The sequence below is a fragment of the Quercus robur genome, chromosome 2 (assembly GCF_932294415.1).
Source record: "Quercus robur chromosome 2, dhQueRobu3.1, whole genome shotgun sequence".
Taxonomy (NCBI): domain Eukaryota; kingdom Viridiplantae; phylum Streptophyta; class Magnoliopsida; order Fagales; family Fagaceae; genus Quercus; species Quercus robur.
Window position 1 is genome coordinate 5,879,747 of NC_065535.1, and position 17,240 is coordinate 5,896,986.

Genomic DNA, 17,240 nt, shown 5'->3' on the forward strand with positions numbered 1-17,240 from the left:
TTGTTTAGCCTAACATAATTTAGTTGTTTAATTTGTTTATTAATTGTCTTCTATAATTTGTTATGTGTATAATTAATATGTATAATGTAATTAAGAGTTAAGTGGGCCAATCAAGTGATAAACCCAAGCCTTAAATTATACCCATGTCAAAACCCAAACCATAAACCAAGGCACACCCTTTAATTTAATTTAATTTTTAATAACTTTTTTTCCCTTTTCCTTTGTTTTCTCCATCAGGTCTTTTTCTTTTTTTGTGTGACTGAAATAGTAGAAGTATATTAATAAAAAAAAGACAAAAAGAAACCCGGCCCAGGAGCTTTACAAGCACAGAACGGCCCAGAGAAAACAATGGACCTATAGCTCCAGAAACCTCCAAGGCTTTTTTTTTTCTTCTTCTTTTAACTTATGTGTCATTTTTGCTTTAACCTAGGGGTGGCAAAATCTGACACGACCCGTGAACCCGACACGACTAACCCATCTATAAACAGGTCATGGGTCAAGGCTAAATGGGTTCGGGTCATATTCAGGTCGACACGGTTGACCTGTTTAATAAATGGGTCGTGTTCGGGTTCACACATGTAAACCCGTCTGACCTGTTTGACACGTTTAAATAATAAAGGCATTAAATTTTGTTATTATTGCTTAATTTTTTTGTTGTAATTATATGTTTATTACTATATTTATGGCCGTAATTGTATTTTAATTTTAGATATATAAAAATTGATAATATATTATTTAGGTCATATATGACCTATTAATCAGCAGGTTATTAAATAGGTTATTTGTATTAACTTTTATATGACTTATTAATTAAACAAGTTAAACGTGTCGGGTTGGGTCAACCTGTTTAATAAACGGGTCGGGTTAGGGTTAAGGACTCTTGACACGTTTACTAAACAGGTCGGGTTCAGGTCAACTCATATAGCAGAGTACTTATGGCTCGACACGACACGAACCCGACCTGCGAACACGAATTGACACCCCTACTTTAACCCTCCTTCACACGTGCTTTACATATCCTATCTCTTCTAGATTTTTCTTCAAATCTACTTTCCTCTTTTCTTTCTTCTTTTCTTTCTTCGTCCTTATTTCTTAGTCACAGCTTTTCTTCTCCCTCAATGTTCTCTTCCAGAATCGTTTTATGCCACCACCTTACTTCTTTCAACAAGCATCGTTCATCCTAATAGCACCTCCATGCTCCTCTCTCAAGCCGCCTCTACCCGGCACAACGTCTCCTCAACCTCCATTACTGATCTATATTTGCTTTGTTTGGATTATAGGTTTATATTTTCATTATTTTGTATGGGAAATCAAGAGTTTTTGTTTTGGCCCGGAATCCGTTTTTGGTTGAGGGTGTTCAAAATTTTGATTGAGAGTGTTCCTAATTTTTTTTTAAGGGTAAACAAATATATATATTTTTAATTATTATATATAAATTTTTTTTTCAGAACACCCTGGCCTGAACGTGGCGCCACCACTGGTGTTCTTGGCTGGAGAAAGTTTTGGTGCTCTTGCTTATTATCTGGCTATAAAGGATGGAGAGGCCCAAGCCCACTTTGGGCTTAAGTTGGGCCTTTTTGGGGTTTCTTTGGTACAGGATTCATACTATATTGGGTTGGAGGCCCAAGATCCAAGCAGGAATGCCTTAGTGGATTGGTTATGGCCATTTGTGTTTCCGAACCAACAGGATAGATGGTGCCATTTTTATGAGGCATTGAGTAAGAGTGGATGGATGAGTATGGTGGAGATTGAAGAAACATAAGGGGAGGATCATGGGTTTCATTTGTATGATTTGAAGTGTGAGAAAGCTAGGGATTTGATCAAACACTTGGCTGATTTCTTCAATAGGGATATGCCTCCATTGATTTGATTTGATTGTGGGCTCTTGCAGTTCGGAAAAATATAACATCCTTGTTTCTATTGGGCTTTCTTCACGTAAAAGTTTTGTCATCATTTATCACATATGTAGCATGTACAAATATATTTATTGCTATTATTTTTCTTTTCAAAAAGTGAGACCGAGGCATTTGGGGCCAAAAAAGCCAATTATATGTACCAAAGTTCTTGTTAAGCACAATTAGGGGATGTCATTATCAACTTTAATTAACATAGAGGTGGGCCAAAAAAAAAACCAATTATATATACCAAAGTTCTTTTTAAGCACAATTTGGGGATGTCATTTTCAAAATTAATTAACATAGAGGTGAATCCACGCATTCATACATGTATATATTGGAATTATTTTTATTTCTTAATTATTTGAAGATTTTAAGCTGCTTGAGTGCATGTAAATTGTTAGAATATATTAATACATTCGTATTATCATAAATAAGTAAATCATGATTTTCTAATTTCATTGAAATCTATGATTTTGGGTTATGTATTAATACATTCGTATTTAATTGCTTTTTTTTTTTTTCTTTTCCCATAACAATTTTCTTTAAATGGATTGTTAACCAATACTCTAAGGGCATTCGTTAGCATTTCTCTATTTTTAATATACAATTCTAAATAGTAGAGGTACTCATTAATGGTTTTTCATTTATCGATGTAATCATGCAAGTAATTGTTAGGAAGAATCACGCTAATTCTTTTACATTTATTTTTTCGTTCTTCTCTTTATATCATTCTATTTTTTTTTTCATTCAATTTTAACATAAATCAATAAAATGACTCAAGAAAACATAATTTGGTGTAAAATTCCTAAAAACAAAAGAACAAACTCTAATAGGAGTAGTTGTTTTCGGGGAAGGTTGGGAAGCTCGTTTCCCAGTTGAGAAGCCAAAGCAACCGTTTTGAATTGTTTTTCTTTTAATTTTTTTTTAAATTAAAAAAAAAAAATTAAAGCTAGAAACTTTAGTGAAACACATCTTATGCTTGTGCTTGATTGTTGTTTTGCTTGGGTTGTTGTTGCCTTGTTGGCTGCTTTACAAGCAAGAAATATGTTACATGTATGGTATGATTTTGTATTGCCTGCGTTGTTGAGTCATGAGTGCTTACAATAACTAACATAAAATATATATAATTTGGAATGAGACTCTTGTCCAATCTTTATATTCTTGTATCTCTGGAATTCCCTGTTACCTAACCTAAAGTGCCTTGAAATTAAGGAAATGGGCTTCAAAAAAGTAGAAGAAGGATGATTCCATACACAAAATAGTTCTTATTTCATTTTCCACCGCTCAAACAATTGGGCCGTAGTAAAGAAAATCTTTATCTCAAAAAAGGCAAGGTTTTGGTCCAAGTGTTTGTAATAAAGATTATTTGTCTCATTTTTTGTGTTTTACTTTTTTTTCTATTTCATCAATTATAGAATGCTATATATTTATTTATTTTAAACTTAAGGTCATTTTATAAGATAAGTCTAATGAATTCATAATAAGCTGTGATTGATAAAGAATAAACTGTGATTGATAAAGAATAAAGTTAAATACAAAAATTAGGATAGTTTTGTGTGGATATTTTTTGCTATTTTAAAAAGAAGATAAAGTCAAACTAATACACAATAACTTGTGATTTTTTTTTTTTTTTTTTTTTTTTTTTTTTTTTTTTTTTTTTTTTATAATGGGAGACAAGTTGTGATTGATTGAATATAAAGTTGAATATAAAAAGCAGGGTAGGTTTGTATTTCAAGCTGTCTTGTGAATGCTATTCCTAGTGAGTAATGCTAATAGTGTGTAACACCGTTCTTAGTGAGAAATGCTAATAGTGTGTAATTCTATTCCTAGTGGGTAATGCTACAAATACAAACATTTTTAGAAACCGTTGATATTTTTAGCATTTTCCTTTCCTAGTTCACTCCTTTTAGAGTATTAGCATCTAGGGATGCAAAAAAAAAAACTCTATTTTTACAATTCACCTAACATTATTTCAGTTTCTATTTTAATATACAACTCATTAAAATAATATAAACTATCCCATCTAATAATAATATAAATATTAAATAAGTGAGACAAAGTGAGGGATAAAAAAAAAAAGAATAAAATATATTATTTTAGTTTGCAAACTCATGAATAGTAAGTACTAAATATTAGAACTTACTATTCACAGGTTGTATAATATTTTAGACATACATCCCAAATGGAGCCGGTCAGTGGCTATTTTAGAACTGGGGGCTTTTACACCTCTGATGCTCTTATTATAAATAAACAAACAAATCCAAGTCCTCCTCACCCCCTCCCAATTTCTCTCAAAGCACACGAGTGCACAAACACAAAAACATACAAATGAATCCAAGTAAAGCAGATGCATCTCTTGAGGTACCTCCTCTTCTTAGAGTACACAAAGATGGAGCCTTGGAAAGGATTGCTGGAACCCAAGTTGTCCCTTCTGGGTTCGATCCTCAAACTGGTGTTTTATCCAAAGACAAAGTGTTCAAACCAGAAACCGGTCTCTCAGTCAGACTTTACCGTCTCAACAAAGAAAGCAGTGGTCATGAAAAGCTTCCTATAGTTATTTACTTTCACGGGTGAGCATTTTGCGTATCATCAGTCTTTGATCCCGACTACCACAAAAGCCTCAACACGCTAGTTGCTGAAGCTAACATCATTCTTATTTCTGTGAACTACAGGCTAGCCCCAGAGCACCCTCTTCCAACAGCCTATGAGGATTGTTGGGCTGGGCTCAAGTGCTTGAATTCTCAAGTTGCGGGAAATCATGACGTTGAGCCATGGCTCAAAGATAAAGGTGATTTTGAGAGAGTTTACTTGGTTGGAGACGGTGCTGGTGCTAATATTGCACACCACCTAGCCATGAGGGCTATGAACAACTCGGACTTCAATCTCGTCAAGCTCGCTGGGATTGGTTTAGTAAATCCTTATTTCTGGGGTGAAAAGCCAATTGGGGTAGAGGTCACGGACCCAATTAGAAAAGCAATGGTGGACAAGTGGTGGAACTTCGTTTATCCGTGTGATAAAGGTTGTGATGATTTACTTATTAACCCATTTGTGGATGGTGCACCAAGTTTTGCTAACTTGGCCTGCCATAAAATACTTGTTATTGTTGCTGAGAAAGATATATTGAGGAATAGAGGCAAGCTTTATTATGAAAATTTGGTGAATAGTGAGTGGAAAGGTACTACTGACATCTTCGAGATTGAAGGGGAAGATCATGCGTTTCATATCTTTGACCCCGATTGTCAGAAAGCGAAGAGCTTGATTAAACGCTTGGCTTCTTTCATTAACCAGTGATATGACTTTTTAACGTTTCTAATTTTCATTTATGATTCACTTCAGCGTTCATGTATTGTCAATTGTGCAATTGTCATGCAATAAATAAATAATAAGCTGGTCAAATTTCCAATTTTCACATCATGATCCATGATCATGACGATGCAGTCCTGTCATGTAAACTACATTTTACTATTTAATAGGATAATATGTTAAATTGTTATTAATTTTTATCGGACTAATAACAACTGAGATGATCCTATTGTTGTCAAGAATCTTATACTTTAATTAGACTTATGTGGTTGCATATGTCTTAGCCAGAAAGCAAAACTTTTTTTTTTTTTTTCCATTGTTAGTTTGTCATATCAGATATTGATACTTTTGTTTCGGTTAATTTTGTAGTTCATTAATAAAAGTTCAGGTATGGTTTTTTTCTGAAAAAAAAAAGTTCTTATTTATTTATTTTGCTTAGTATTAGAATATTTAAAAGTGATATATAAATAATCATGTGAAAAATGTAATGAAAAAGGGTAGCTTGGGGTGAGGAAGTAAGGAATACCAATTTTATTATTAAGACTTTCGGTAACCAATTTTATAATAATAAAAATTAAGAAGTCTTAATTTCGATCATTGAACTAGAAAGAAGGAAAAGAAAAATTCAAGTAGCTTTTTCCAAAGCATGAATCGATTATAGGAATCAATGTTCATGAGCTTTTTTATCGAAACAACCATCATTTCTTTGACACTATATATAGCTGCAACACAACCAATAACAATATTTTCAGGCATATATATATATATATATATAGACACACAGGGACAGAATCCAGGGTCCAAATTTTTTTATTTTATAGTTATCCCTTCCAAAACCTTAGGCCCCTTCTCCCTAATCAGCCAAACTAGTTTAACTAAAATAGCAACTATCCAACTAAAAAACTTAACAAAAACAATAAAAATATTCACAATAGTGATTGTATTTTAACAAAAAAAAATATTTTACCATCAAGGAACCAAAAAATCATGTGTTATTGGAGAAGCTAAAGCTAAATTTTTTACAACTAATAGTAAACTGATATAAATATCAATTAACTGTAGCAAGTTGTTATAAATAAAATACAATATTTTATTAAGATTATATCTCTTCCTTTAATTAAAAAACTCGAATTCTCTTTCTTCATTTATTATTTTAATGAGTTATTTATATTATTTTAAATGAAGTGTTAAAAAAATAGAACATTTTATATTGGGTGTATTGTAAAGTGAGGTGGTAAAATAGATAAAATAGTTTTTTGAGGTGTTAAAAGCTAAAATTTTTAACACTACCACTGTGAATGCTCTAACTTCAAAAAAAAAAAAAAAAAAAAAAAAATCCTAGCCAACCTAGTGTTAAAAAAAAATTATTTTGTTTTTTGTTTTTTTCTTTGTTGGTAGATGATTGCATTTTAATGTATTTAGAAACAATGATTTTGTGTATTTATTATATGGATGCCTATTTGAAGTATTTTTTTTTTCCTTTATACTCCGGTCTTGGCTAGCTTAAAATCTTGAATCCATCTTTTTATATATATATATATATATATATGTGTGTAATATATCTTTGAACTTATACAAATATACAAGCCATAAATAACAATATACTTCTACAGTTCTACTAAAAAAAATCAATATTAGTAAGAATATTTTGCATGTAGATCGGTAAGAATATTTGATTTTTATTTTGATAGAACCGACTTGGGTCCAATGCTAATTATTTATTTTAAGGTAGGACCACATCTTAATTTTCATCCATAATAATCTAATATGTTGATAGTTTTCAAGGGTGTTTGGAAAAAGCCCCACGAAAGAGGAACAAGAGATTGGAGAAATACCAAGTCTCCATAATCCATTTGAGCATCTAATATGTTGAATTTCATATGATCATTTCTCTAAGAAACTAAGGTTGAGTTTGGTATTGGCTTAAAAAGCCAGTTTTTTTTTTTTTTTTTTTTTTTTTTTTACTATTTAGCTTATTTTTGCAACTATTCAGTTTTATTTATTATTTATGAGACCCATTGCACTTTTTGATACTATTTATAAGTCTCACTGTACTATTATAGCTACATTTTAGTTTTATTTATAGTACTTTCAGCAAAAAAATTTTCAGTTTCAACTAAATAAATTGTTCCTAAATGGATTCTTGTGGTCTAAAACACTAAATTTAACACTAGAACTTTAACCCCCTTGGCATCATATCTTCAACAGGGGTACTAACTACTGAAATTTTAATACTATTTTCCATTAATTTGTACAAACTAAGTTGTTAAGTTTATCAATATCACATTCCTTGTTGGTAAAACAATAATCTATAATCTATAAGACTATAACAATATCTAAAAACTGAAACGTTACATTTATTGTGATTACACTTTTATTAAACCACATTAGTATAATATTTTAGTCCAATTCGGTCTAGTTCAGTCACTTCAGTCCAATTTGGTCCCTTCGGTCCATTTAATTTGGTCTAATTGGCCCTTAAATCTATTCTTTTAGTATGTTGCTTTTTCAATGTTGAGCTTAAAAATCCATTTTTTTCTCCTTAATTTTTGGGTTGAAAAATATTAAATTTTATTCTATTTGGAACAAACTCGTTAGTTTTGGGCTAAAAAATACAATAAAATAGACATTAAAAATTAGAGATACAGCCATATAGACTCTAAAAATGCAAAGTGTAACAAAGGTCATAGTTTAGAATGTAAAAAGTGCATTCGAAAAGTTTAGGGTGTAAAGTATAACATGGGATATAGGGTAGTAAAGTGTAATTTTCTCTATATTATATTTGGAAAGAAAAAAAAATGCTACAATTTTAATCTTAGATAATAATTTAAATTTAATGTAACATGTTATATCACTTATATGTGTTCCATGGAATATGGGTGTACATTTCTTTTTTTTAATATTCTTGGATATGTACAAATTTTTTTTTTTTTGAAAAACAAATATGTTCAAATTAGTTAACCGATTGTGGTATATATATATATATATATATTTTTTTTTAAAATTCTTTTTAATAACATCCTCTGCATTTATATAAAATAATAGCTAAAATGCAAAATTGGCCTTTTAAGTTTCATATTTTGTCATTTAAGTCCTCTAAGTTTTAAGTTTTGTCAATTTAGTTATCTGTTAGTATTCTGTTAAGTGATGCCATTTACTAACCAAAACGATGTCGTTTTGGATTTATTTTTATTTTTATTTATTTTAATTTCTTAATTAAAAAAAAAAAAACTAAAAAAAAATGTTAATTAAAAAAAAAAAAAAAAAAAAAAGAAACTAAGGGCTCAGGGAACGACGCCATTCCCCTAGCCACTGAAAGTCAAAATCTATATAATACTCGGAATTATGATTCAACTCCCAAATTCATGATTTTTTATGAAAATATTGAAAGAATGATAGAGAGATATATACTTTACTTTTATTCTTTTGAACAAGTGATTCTTTTGTCTTCTTGCCAAGCCAAAAGTCTCCGTTCTCACCTCTATGCTGCTTAACTTGTTTTGATTTTTGAGTTTACACATCAAATTTCACGCTATCAAGTTCTAAAAAAACCCAACTTGGTGCATTGGTAAGCCATAGAGTGAATGCCGACCAACCTTATGTTTGAAATCAGGACTCTTTGGATTCACCTGTAAACAACAAAATCAATCAGATAACACAATCACATGAAGAGAAGGGTCCACACCGATCCATTACGCTTACTATAATACTATCACAGTTATACCACCATTGTTTCGGATCATCAAGAAGATCTCTCCAAGAATTAATTTTAGAGTCCTCACTTCTCTTTCTCGCTCGGTCTCTCCCACTCCCACTCTTGATCTCTTAGTCTCTCTCTCCCCCTATTGATCTCTCACTCTCTCTCTCTTTCTTCCCCAAATTTCTCAGTTTAATTGGGTTAGGGTATCGGTGGGTGTGGAGATAGTTTTTGACTTTCAGTGGCCATGGAACAATGTCGTTCCCTAGCCATTAGTTTATTTATTTATTTATAAATTAAGAAAAAAAAATCCAGTTAAAAAAAAAAAAAAAAAAAATCCAAAACAACGTTGTTTTGGTTAGTAAATGGCAACACTTAACAAAATACTAACGGAGGACTGAATTGATAAAACTTAAACTTAGAGGACTGAAATGACAAAAATGAAACTTAAATGATTGAAAGAACAAAAGATGAAACTTAGAGGGTCAATTTTGCATTTTAACTTAAAATAATATTATAATTACATATTGCTGTTGAATGTAAAATAGATTTCATGTTCCATTACATAAAACTTATAAAAATATAAAATAATTTTAAATAACACATGCATTTCTAATATTTTGTAAAATAATTATATTACATTTTTTCTCATGCATCGCGTGGATTTGAGACCAATTAACCTTAAAATTCCAATCGATGTTGTTTTATCACTATCAACAAATTCATATAATGGATAATAAGGCACCATTTATCAACCCATGGTTCATTTGATACCTTGAAATGAAAAGATCATAGGCTTTTAAATAATTTTTATATCCAAGAATCATAGCTAGATTTAGGCCTATCCACGGGTTGGGTTTATGCCCAACCCGGAACCAACTTGACCAGATTGGGTGGTCAAAATTTCAACTTGCTGTGATCGGTGTGGTTGATCAGATCGGGCAGGTTGGAGCTTCAATGGATGTCGGGCAAATCGGTCGAGTTTGAAGATTTGAAAAATGGCGATAATCCAACAAAGGAAAGACGAAAAACAGCAGAAATCCGATGAGAAAATTTTGAAAAACAGCCGAAATTTGGTGAGATCTCGCTAGATCCAGTGAGATCTCAGCCATTTTCAACAAGATCTTGGCTAGATCTTCCAGAAAAAATCCAAAAATTCGCTGGATTTATGACTTCTTGTTGGAAAAATTGATGGGTTGATCAGTTCGGGTTTCTCGAATTTGAAAGGAGACCCGATATCCGCCCTGCCGATCTTGGTTTTTGGAGAAAGAAATCTGTCGTTGGCCATTAGAGCAGTCGGTTCGGTCAGCGACAGGTCAGGTTTGATTGGCAGCAGCGGGTGGGTCGAGTCCTTGGACAACCCTAGCTAAGATTGATATATTTGTTCCACATTAATTGCATACATCATCCCCCGTCAATAAAATTTTCCAAAGATGTTTTGCCATACAACCTAATACTACATCCATGCTAATTTCTAATGTCAAAAGACTCAAAACCACGTTTACCCAAAAAAAAAAGAAAAAAAAAAAAGAAAAGAAGACTCAAAACCACCTTTATGCTTAGTTAAGACTTAAAAAAGTATAACTATAAACTTCTCCTATAATACCAAGGTCTTAAGTTTTCTCTCATCATCATTCTGTTGAAAGACAGTTCTTCAGAGTTGGCTCTTCCTTCTAATCATTCTGCTGAAAGCAAGTACTTCATAGCTCCTCTATATTATCATGGACTTTTAATGCTAAAGAAAACAGTTCATAATATATTAGACACAAGCAGGATGAATTGATTTAACCAACACTTCTCCATCAGCTCTAGATAAGATCTTAGCCTTCCAATTTTATGTTCTTGTGTCGATTTTATTTAACTAAATCTAAACATATATTATTCTACCTCAACTTCCCACCATGGGAATACCCAAGAGTTTTTATGAATTTCCTAACAGCATCTTGTTAATGAGTTAATAGTTAATACATTCTTAGAAAAGGAAATATAAGATTTATCAAAATTCAATCAACTAGGCTGATGCTCTACCAAACACATTTAAGAATTTTGTGACAGATCTTAACACTTTGGATTAACGACCAATGTATTTGAATGAAGAATCAAATTAGACAAAAGTATAACTGATACAGGAATACAAGAAAACCAGAAATCATATGGTGCTAAAACTTCCATTCATCACTTTCTTGACCAGCATTGGTCTTTCTAGCAATTATAAGCTGATTGCCAAAATGTTCACAGAAAACAAACCCATCTGATGCAATAGTTTCCTAATTGCCTCTAGATATATCTAAGGCTAGGATTTGAAACGATGAACTCTAGAAAACAACTGTATCAAGCATGGTTCCCAGGGTTTGAATTATATTTGAAGACATCAAGTTGGAGACATGTTCTTCAAGGTGCTTCTTGGCATCTTGCCTTCCCACATTTGCAATTGCAAGTTTTTCTGGTGGTAACTCATCTTCCTCCTGCACTGCCTTGTTGTATTTGATAGCTAAGTTTAGCATCTCCTGCACATCCCAAAACAAAAGCCACAATGTCATGAAATTTGGCAGTATATAACATGTATATGCACCAACATATCAATAAAAATCAACTCATATTTGAATCTTAAAAAAAAAATTCCTATGGTCATTCTAACACATGATTGCTGTGCTGATGAATTGACAGGTCTAATGGAGGACCAAAAAAGCACAATGGTTCAGATCTGATACTTTTCCCAAAAAATTGCTTTCATTCTCCTTTAACCACAGCCTCAGTATAAGGATAGCTTATCATTTGCAGGGGACATATACAGATCAACATATGCAAAACCAGGAGATTTACAAAGTTCCCATGGATAAAGGATGAAATCCAAAAGTCCAACCCAGAACAAGTAATAACATAGAATTAAAGATATTTGGTAGGGAGAGCACTACAGTGGGCATCTATGGCAGACAGTGTAACAAGGACCTTAGCTGTCTATAAAACTTTGTTTAAAGTTAAACACAGACAACTATATCTTTAACTCAATTGCAACAAAACTCAGGTGCTTTCCAGTCTTTCTTCTATAATTTCTGATGGCAGAGGATTGGAAAGGAGATGCTAGGTCATGAACCTTAGGAACCTTCCATCCATGTTAGACATGAAAACAAGTATCTGCCTTTGCCATTATAAGTGTGCAGTGTAAGCACAAAATATCAAGACAAAACAAGTAATGTAAGCAACTTTGAAATACAATAAACCTTGACTCACCTGAACAGTTTGCTCATTAGTTTTAGAATGGGTATCAAATCGCTTAAGTGTCAAGCCATCAGTCCATTTCTTCTTGTGAAGGTTAAGCAACATCTTCTCCTCGAGCTCATTCTTTCTGTAGTTAATTGCTATCGAATAATAATGCCGATTCAACCCATGGATCAATGCCTGAAAAACAAGGCCACCAAAAGAGTCAAAAGCTTGAAATGCAAAGAAGTAAAGAGCAGTTAGACTACTATTTGCGAAGCACTCACTTGGATGGATGGTTTATTAAGATGCCCAAGGTTGGATGTTGTCTGTCGTGGTTCTTGACCAAGCATCATGGTTTGAGGGTTAATCAGACGAAAGGCATCAATCACCACCTTCCCTTTTACACTCTGAATTGGATCCACCACCACAGCCACAGCTCGTTGATTTAAAGCTTCAAAACTCTGAAGAGAATAACAGATTTGAGCATTTCAAGGATTTCGATAAGATAATGAAAAACACAAGCCAACCCCCAGCCACCAAGAAAAGAAAGGAAAACATTCATGTGAACTGAAAGTTACATAGATTCATATTCATAGTAGTGGCAAAGTTACACACACACACACACATATCATATTTCTGCACATGGTATCCATAGATCTTCTCAATTTCTCATTCTACTGGAAATCTTACTGCATTTCCCAGTTTGACCTTTTTAGGTCTCAGACATCTTATAATCATGTCTAACGCTATTGTCGAATTACATGTATGTTAAATTTCAACATTTCCGAAGGACATACAAACACTGTCATTTCACAACATTCCCATGTCCGTGTTCAAAGCTTGGCTATCTCCTAAACGGGTGCTACCTCTTCTCCACGGCGAATGATCCAGGTATCATATGGTAACTTGGAAATATTCATACTTATATATATACAAATGAACCCAAATCATAACAATCCTCCATAAAAAAGCATCAACATTATAATCTTCAAAGACATCCTAGTGTGTGTTTTGGCATTAGCTTATTTGGCTTTTGGCTGATTTCTTTTTGCTAAAAGTGGGATAAAAAGTGAGAAAATGCGAGGTTTTAAAAAGTTTTACATGAGCAAAAAAAAAAAAAAAAAAAAAGCTAAAAGCAGAAGCTACACCTAACAAGCCAACACTTTTTTTTTATTGATAAGCTACACAAGCATCCAATGGGTCTAAAATCCACAAACTCACCCTCCATTCCAATATTGTGGGAGAAGGAAGTGCCAATTAAGCTATAGTTCATTGGCCATCCTAACAAGCAAACTACTGCAGGAAATCTCTCAAAAGTAATAACATATCCCTATCATTTGACTATAGGTTAAGAATAAATTCAGTAATAGCAAAGTGAGTGTGGTTGATGAGTAGCACTTATTTAATTAAACCATGGTCTTCAAGAAAGTAATCCTATAAAAAGGTGAAAATATTTTATGACATTAAAGATCTTCTAATTAACAACACATGTTTCAGATCAGGTGGAGAAAGCCAAAAAAAATACACGAGTGACAAACCATTTGTACAAAAAAGCTGAATGGAACTGCCGACATACAAAAGGTGTTAGGCAAAAAAAATATGAAATCCATACCATTGCCTTCATAATGAAGACACATGTTCCCTGGTTTGTAGTAAAAAATAAGATGTGTACCATCAAAAAAACTTATTGATTATTTAACAAAAGTGCCAAATACCAATGCAGGTTAAATGAGTACTACCCTACTACGTGAAATAATAAAGTACAAAAATAAACTCACTTGCAAAAAAATTAGTAAAAAGAAATACATAAGAATAAACTACCCAACCTGCTGTGTATTTATGTCCACTCCAGAGAGCCAACATCCAAATCCAGGATGTGAATGGTACCACCCAACAACCATCTCTGGTCTGCAATACCAAGAAAAAAAATAATAATATAAGGAAGAAGTAATAACAAGGTAAGCGAACCAGAAAAAGTTTCAAAATTATTTACACATGTTAACCATGGAAGCACTAACATATAAATTAAAAATCTAAAGCAACTACTTCATAAAAATATGACATCTTCAGCATTGATTTGGATCCTCATAATTACACAAATGTAGCAATTAAAAACAAATGCCAATACATTATGCTATATTCTTCACAAATAGAGTTGCAAAAATGAGTGCCAATACAAAAATGCTAAATTCTTCACATATAGATTTGTGGCACACAACACACAGAACACCTTAACAAAGTTTATCTCCCAGCCTTTTTCCTTCAATAACTATAGTTAAAGTGATACAAACCTCTATTTGAAAAGTTCAGAAGGTTGTCAGAGTGGAGGAAGTATTGCAAACTTCTACCCTTTGCTTCATAAGCCAAGATAATAAAAGTGTATTTTAAAACCCCACCAATCCACAGCCACAAATTCTAACTATGGAAATAGAAGTTTCATAACTTTCATGTTTCTGCATAAAGCCATCAAATTTTAATGGTTCTTAATTAATTTTGAACAATGGTTTCACGCAATTGCAATTCTTTTAACCATTGTCTAAACTTTAAATCCTTCATAAATCCAGTGCCCAATTGAACAAAATTCAGCTACATTCTCCCAAATTGCAATTTAAAAAGAATAAGCAAAACCCAAAACACCCATAACCTACAAATCTACCAAGCAAGCTTAGGATTTCACATTCCACTAATAGCAAGCAATAACATGACAATCAAATCTCACATATACAAAAATAGAAACACGAATTACCGTCCAGTCTGTTTAAGCATATCGAGCATGTTAGTCTGGAATACGTGATCGACAGCCTCAACACTAACGCCAGTACCACTCTGCGGCATCGCAAACACATCAACGACACGAACAGTGTACTCATCCACAAACTCCCCAAGCATCAATCCCATAACCTCCATGGGAACCCCAGCTCTCCCTATATCATTCACAATAATACATAATTATTAACAATTTTGGTACTCGTCAGATACAAAACCCTAAAAATTGAAACAAACACATACAAAAAGCTAAACCTAGCTCAAAACCCTAGAATTGAAAACAAAAAACCAGAATAACCAAACAATTAGGGTTTAAGATTAGAGTTTTCAATATATATATATATATATATATAGAGAGAGAGAGAGAGAGAGAGAGAGAGAGAGAGAGAGAGGAGTACCGTGTTTGAGCATTTTGAGGAGAGCGAGGGAAGAGATATAGACTTGCTCCGACGAATCGAGAGTCGGTGAATCTGGTGGCGGATGGCCCAAACCACCACCGGCGCCGGCGAACATTCGCTGCAATCTCTCCATACCTGACATATAGGGTGTGTTTCTCTCTCTCTCTCTCTTCTGAGTTTTCTTTCTTATCAAGATTTCTCTGATGCTCTTTCTCTCTACTCTGCTTTTGCTTTGGCTTCGGCGTTTTTTATATTGGTTCGGATCCAATAACATATATCTATATATATATATATGAAGACTTTATGGGCCTGATTTAAATATGGTCCATACTGACTTTGTGTTTCAGCCTATAGGGATATCTGGGCTAGGCCAGTTTTAAATTCTTTTATTGCAGATCTAGGCCTAAATATGGGGATTTGGGTTTTTTTTTTTTTTTTTGGGTCATGATAGGGCATTAAAACTAAAAACCCAATTAATTATGTCCTACATTCCCCAAACAAATCCATGAAATTTCCCATTTGGTAAAGAAAATTAAACAGATCATGTCCTAAACAAACCCATCCCACATATATTTGGGGAATCTAAACTCAAATTAGTCTCAAACGGTCAAACATGGAAAATTATTAGGTATTTAGGGAGTATGGTAACATGATACTCCATTATCTTGCATACTTGGGTGGACTTACAATAAATTTAATTAGTGAGATCCACTATGAATTTGAGATGAAAGAGCACTGTATCACCATATATAATATGAGAATAATTAATAATTACTTCTGTTTTTTTAAAAATAATAATAATTACTTCTCAAACATATACATTTACTAGCTAATAATTCCTGTATATCCACAATTGCAATTATTAAAAATAACTACAATTGTATGTGTATCTAGGGAGCTTCTTTGTTTAAATAAATAGGGTAAAATGCAAAACCAACCCTCTAAGTTTCTTCAGATTTCATTCCAGTCCTCTAAATTTACTTTTATTTATTTCAGTCCTCTAACTTTCAAGTGTATTCAATTAAGACTTTTCCATCAACTTTTGTTATATGTTGTGGTTAATTTTTCAATTTTATAAATTTTTCTTCAAATTTTTTAAATTAAAAAAATTCAATTAATGATTGAAAAATATTTTCCAGATTTTTTTTTTTTGAAATTTTTTAACAAAAGTTAACGGAAATGCCTTAATTGACTAAATCTGAAACTTAAAAAACTGAAATGAACGAAAGCAAAATTAAATGATTGAAATGAAATCTGAAGAAAGTTAGAGGGTCAGTTATGCATTTTTGCCAAATAAATAATATATTTTATACATTCATAGTATTACATAGAAATATAATAAATTAAAATTGAGCTTTTTTGATAGGATACAGCTTAGAGATGGTGATTGTTTTCAAGGGTTCTTCAAGGGAACCAAGCTCCAAGGGAAGAAAGTGGAAAACAGAAAGATTAGAAAGAGATTTATGGTAGAGGGAGGGGAGGAGAGTAGTGGAGAAAAGAGTAGAGGGGAATGGTTCCCCTCCACCTTGTTTGGATGTTTTTAAAATTAGTAAGGTGGAAGAGAGTAATTAGCCCTTCCCTTTATTTGGATGTTTTAAAAATTAGGATGGAGAGGAGAGAAAATGATTAAAATAGACAAATTTACCCCTATTTGAAAATGGACTTGCAATATTGGTCTATTATTAATTTAGAAAAGGTAAATTGGAAAATTTATCTACTCAATAATTTATCTACTTTACTCTCCCTCCAAATCTCTCAAATTTGGGGAAATTAAAAATGAGAGGTTAAAGGTGGTTGAAACCCTCCAAACTCCTCCCCATCCTTCTTTAAAAAACTTCCAAACAAGGTAATTGAATTACTCTCCCTCCCTTTACTCTACTCCCCCTCCTTTTTTAAACTTCCAAACAGTCCATCAGAGATTAGAGAGATATGCTTGTGTTATTTCTCCTCAACCTGCCAATTCTCACAGCTCTACAT

The 17,240-nt window shown here is 32.6% G+C and overlaps 2 protein-coding genes and 1 pseudogene across 3 annotated transcripts in view; 2 read left to right on the forward strand and 1 right to left on the reverse strand.

The window, feature by feature from the left end:
* The first annotated feature begins 1,008 nt into the window (after positions 1-1,008).
* Positions 1,009-1,927, forward strand: LOC126699544 (uncharacterized). Its single transcript, XM_050397439.1, has 2 exons — positions 1,009-1,280; positions 1,449-1,927. The coding sequence occupies exons 1-2, from the start codon at positions 1,142-1,144 to the stop codon at positions 1,760-1,762; spliced, it is 453 nt and encodes a 150-aa protein (XP_050253396.1). The 5' UTR covers positions 1,009-1,141; the 3' UTR covers positions 1,763-1,927.
* A 2,125-nt stretch (positions 1,928-4,052) lies between these two features.
* LOC126699548 (probable carboxylesterase 2) lies at positions 4,053-5,333 on the forward strand (annotated as a pseudogene).
* Positions 5,334-10,963: 5,630 nt separating this feature from the next.
* Positions 10,964-17,240, reverse strand: part of LOC126711600 (26S proteasome non-ATPase regulatory subunit 14 homolog) — a 28,207-nt gene continuing 21,930 nt past the window's right edge. Inside the window, exons 1-6 of one of the 2 annotated variants that reach the window (XM_050411275.1) lie at positions 15,264-15,521; positions 14,846-15,023; positions 13,926-14,007; positions 12,384-12,560; positions 12,130-12,297; positions 10,964-11,405 (exon numbers count right to left, since the gene is read on the reverse strand). In XM_050411275.1, the coding sequence (XP_050267232.1) occupies positions 11,214-11,405; positions 12,130-12,297; positions 12,384-12,560; positions 13,926-14,007; positions 14,846-15,023; positions 15,264-15,405 (939 nt within the window). In that variant the 5' untranslated portion in view covers positions 15,406-15,521 and the 3' untranslated portion in view covers positions 10,964-11,213. Of the gene's footprint in view, positions 11,406-12,129; positions 12,298-12,383; positions 12,561-13,925; positions 14,008-14,845; positions 15,024-15,263; positions 15,522-17,240 lie in introns of those variants that run through there. The other variant, XM_050411277.1, reaches the window with a different exon arrangement.

Excerpts from the sequence above, each read along its gene's own strand:
- LOC126699544 (XM_050397439.1), top strand. The coding sequence starts at position 1,142 with ATGCCACCACCTTACTTCTTTCAACAAGCATCGTTCATCCTAATAGCA. Across the intron at positions 1,281-1,448 it reads TTGCTTTGTTTGGATTATAG|AACACCCTGGCCTGAACGTG; the intron begins GTTTATATTTTC and ends TTTTTTTTTCAG.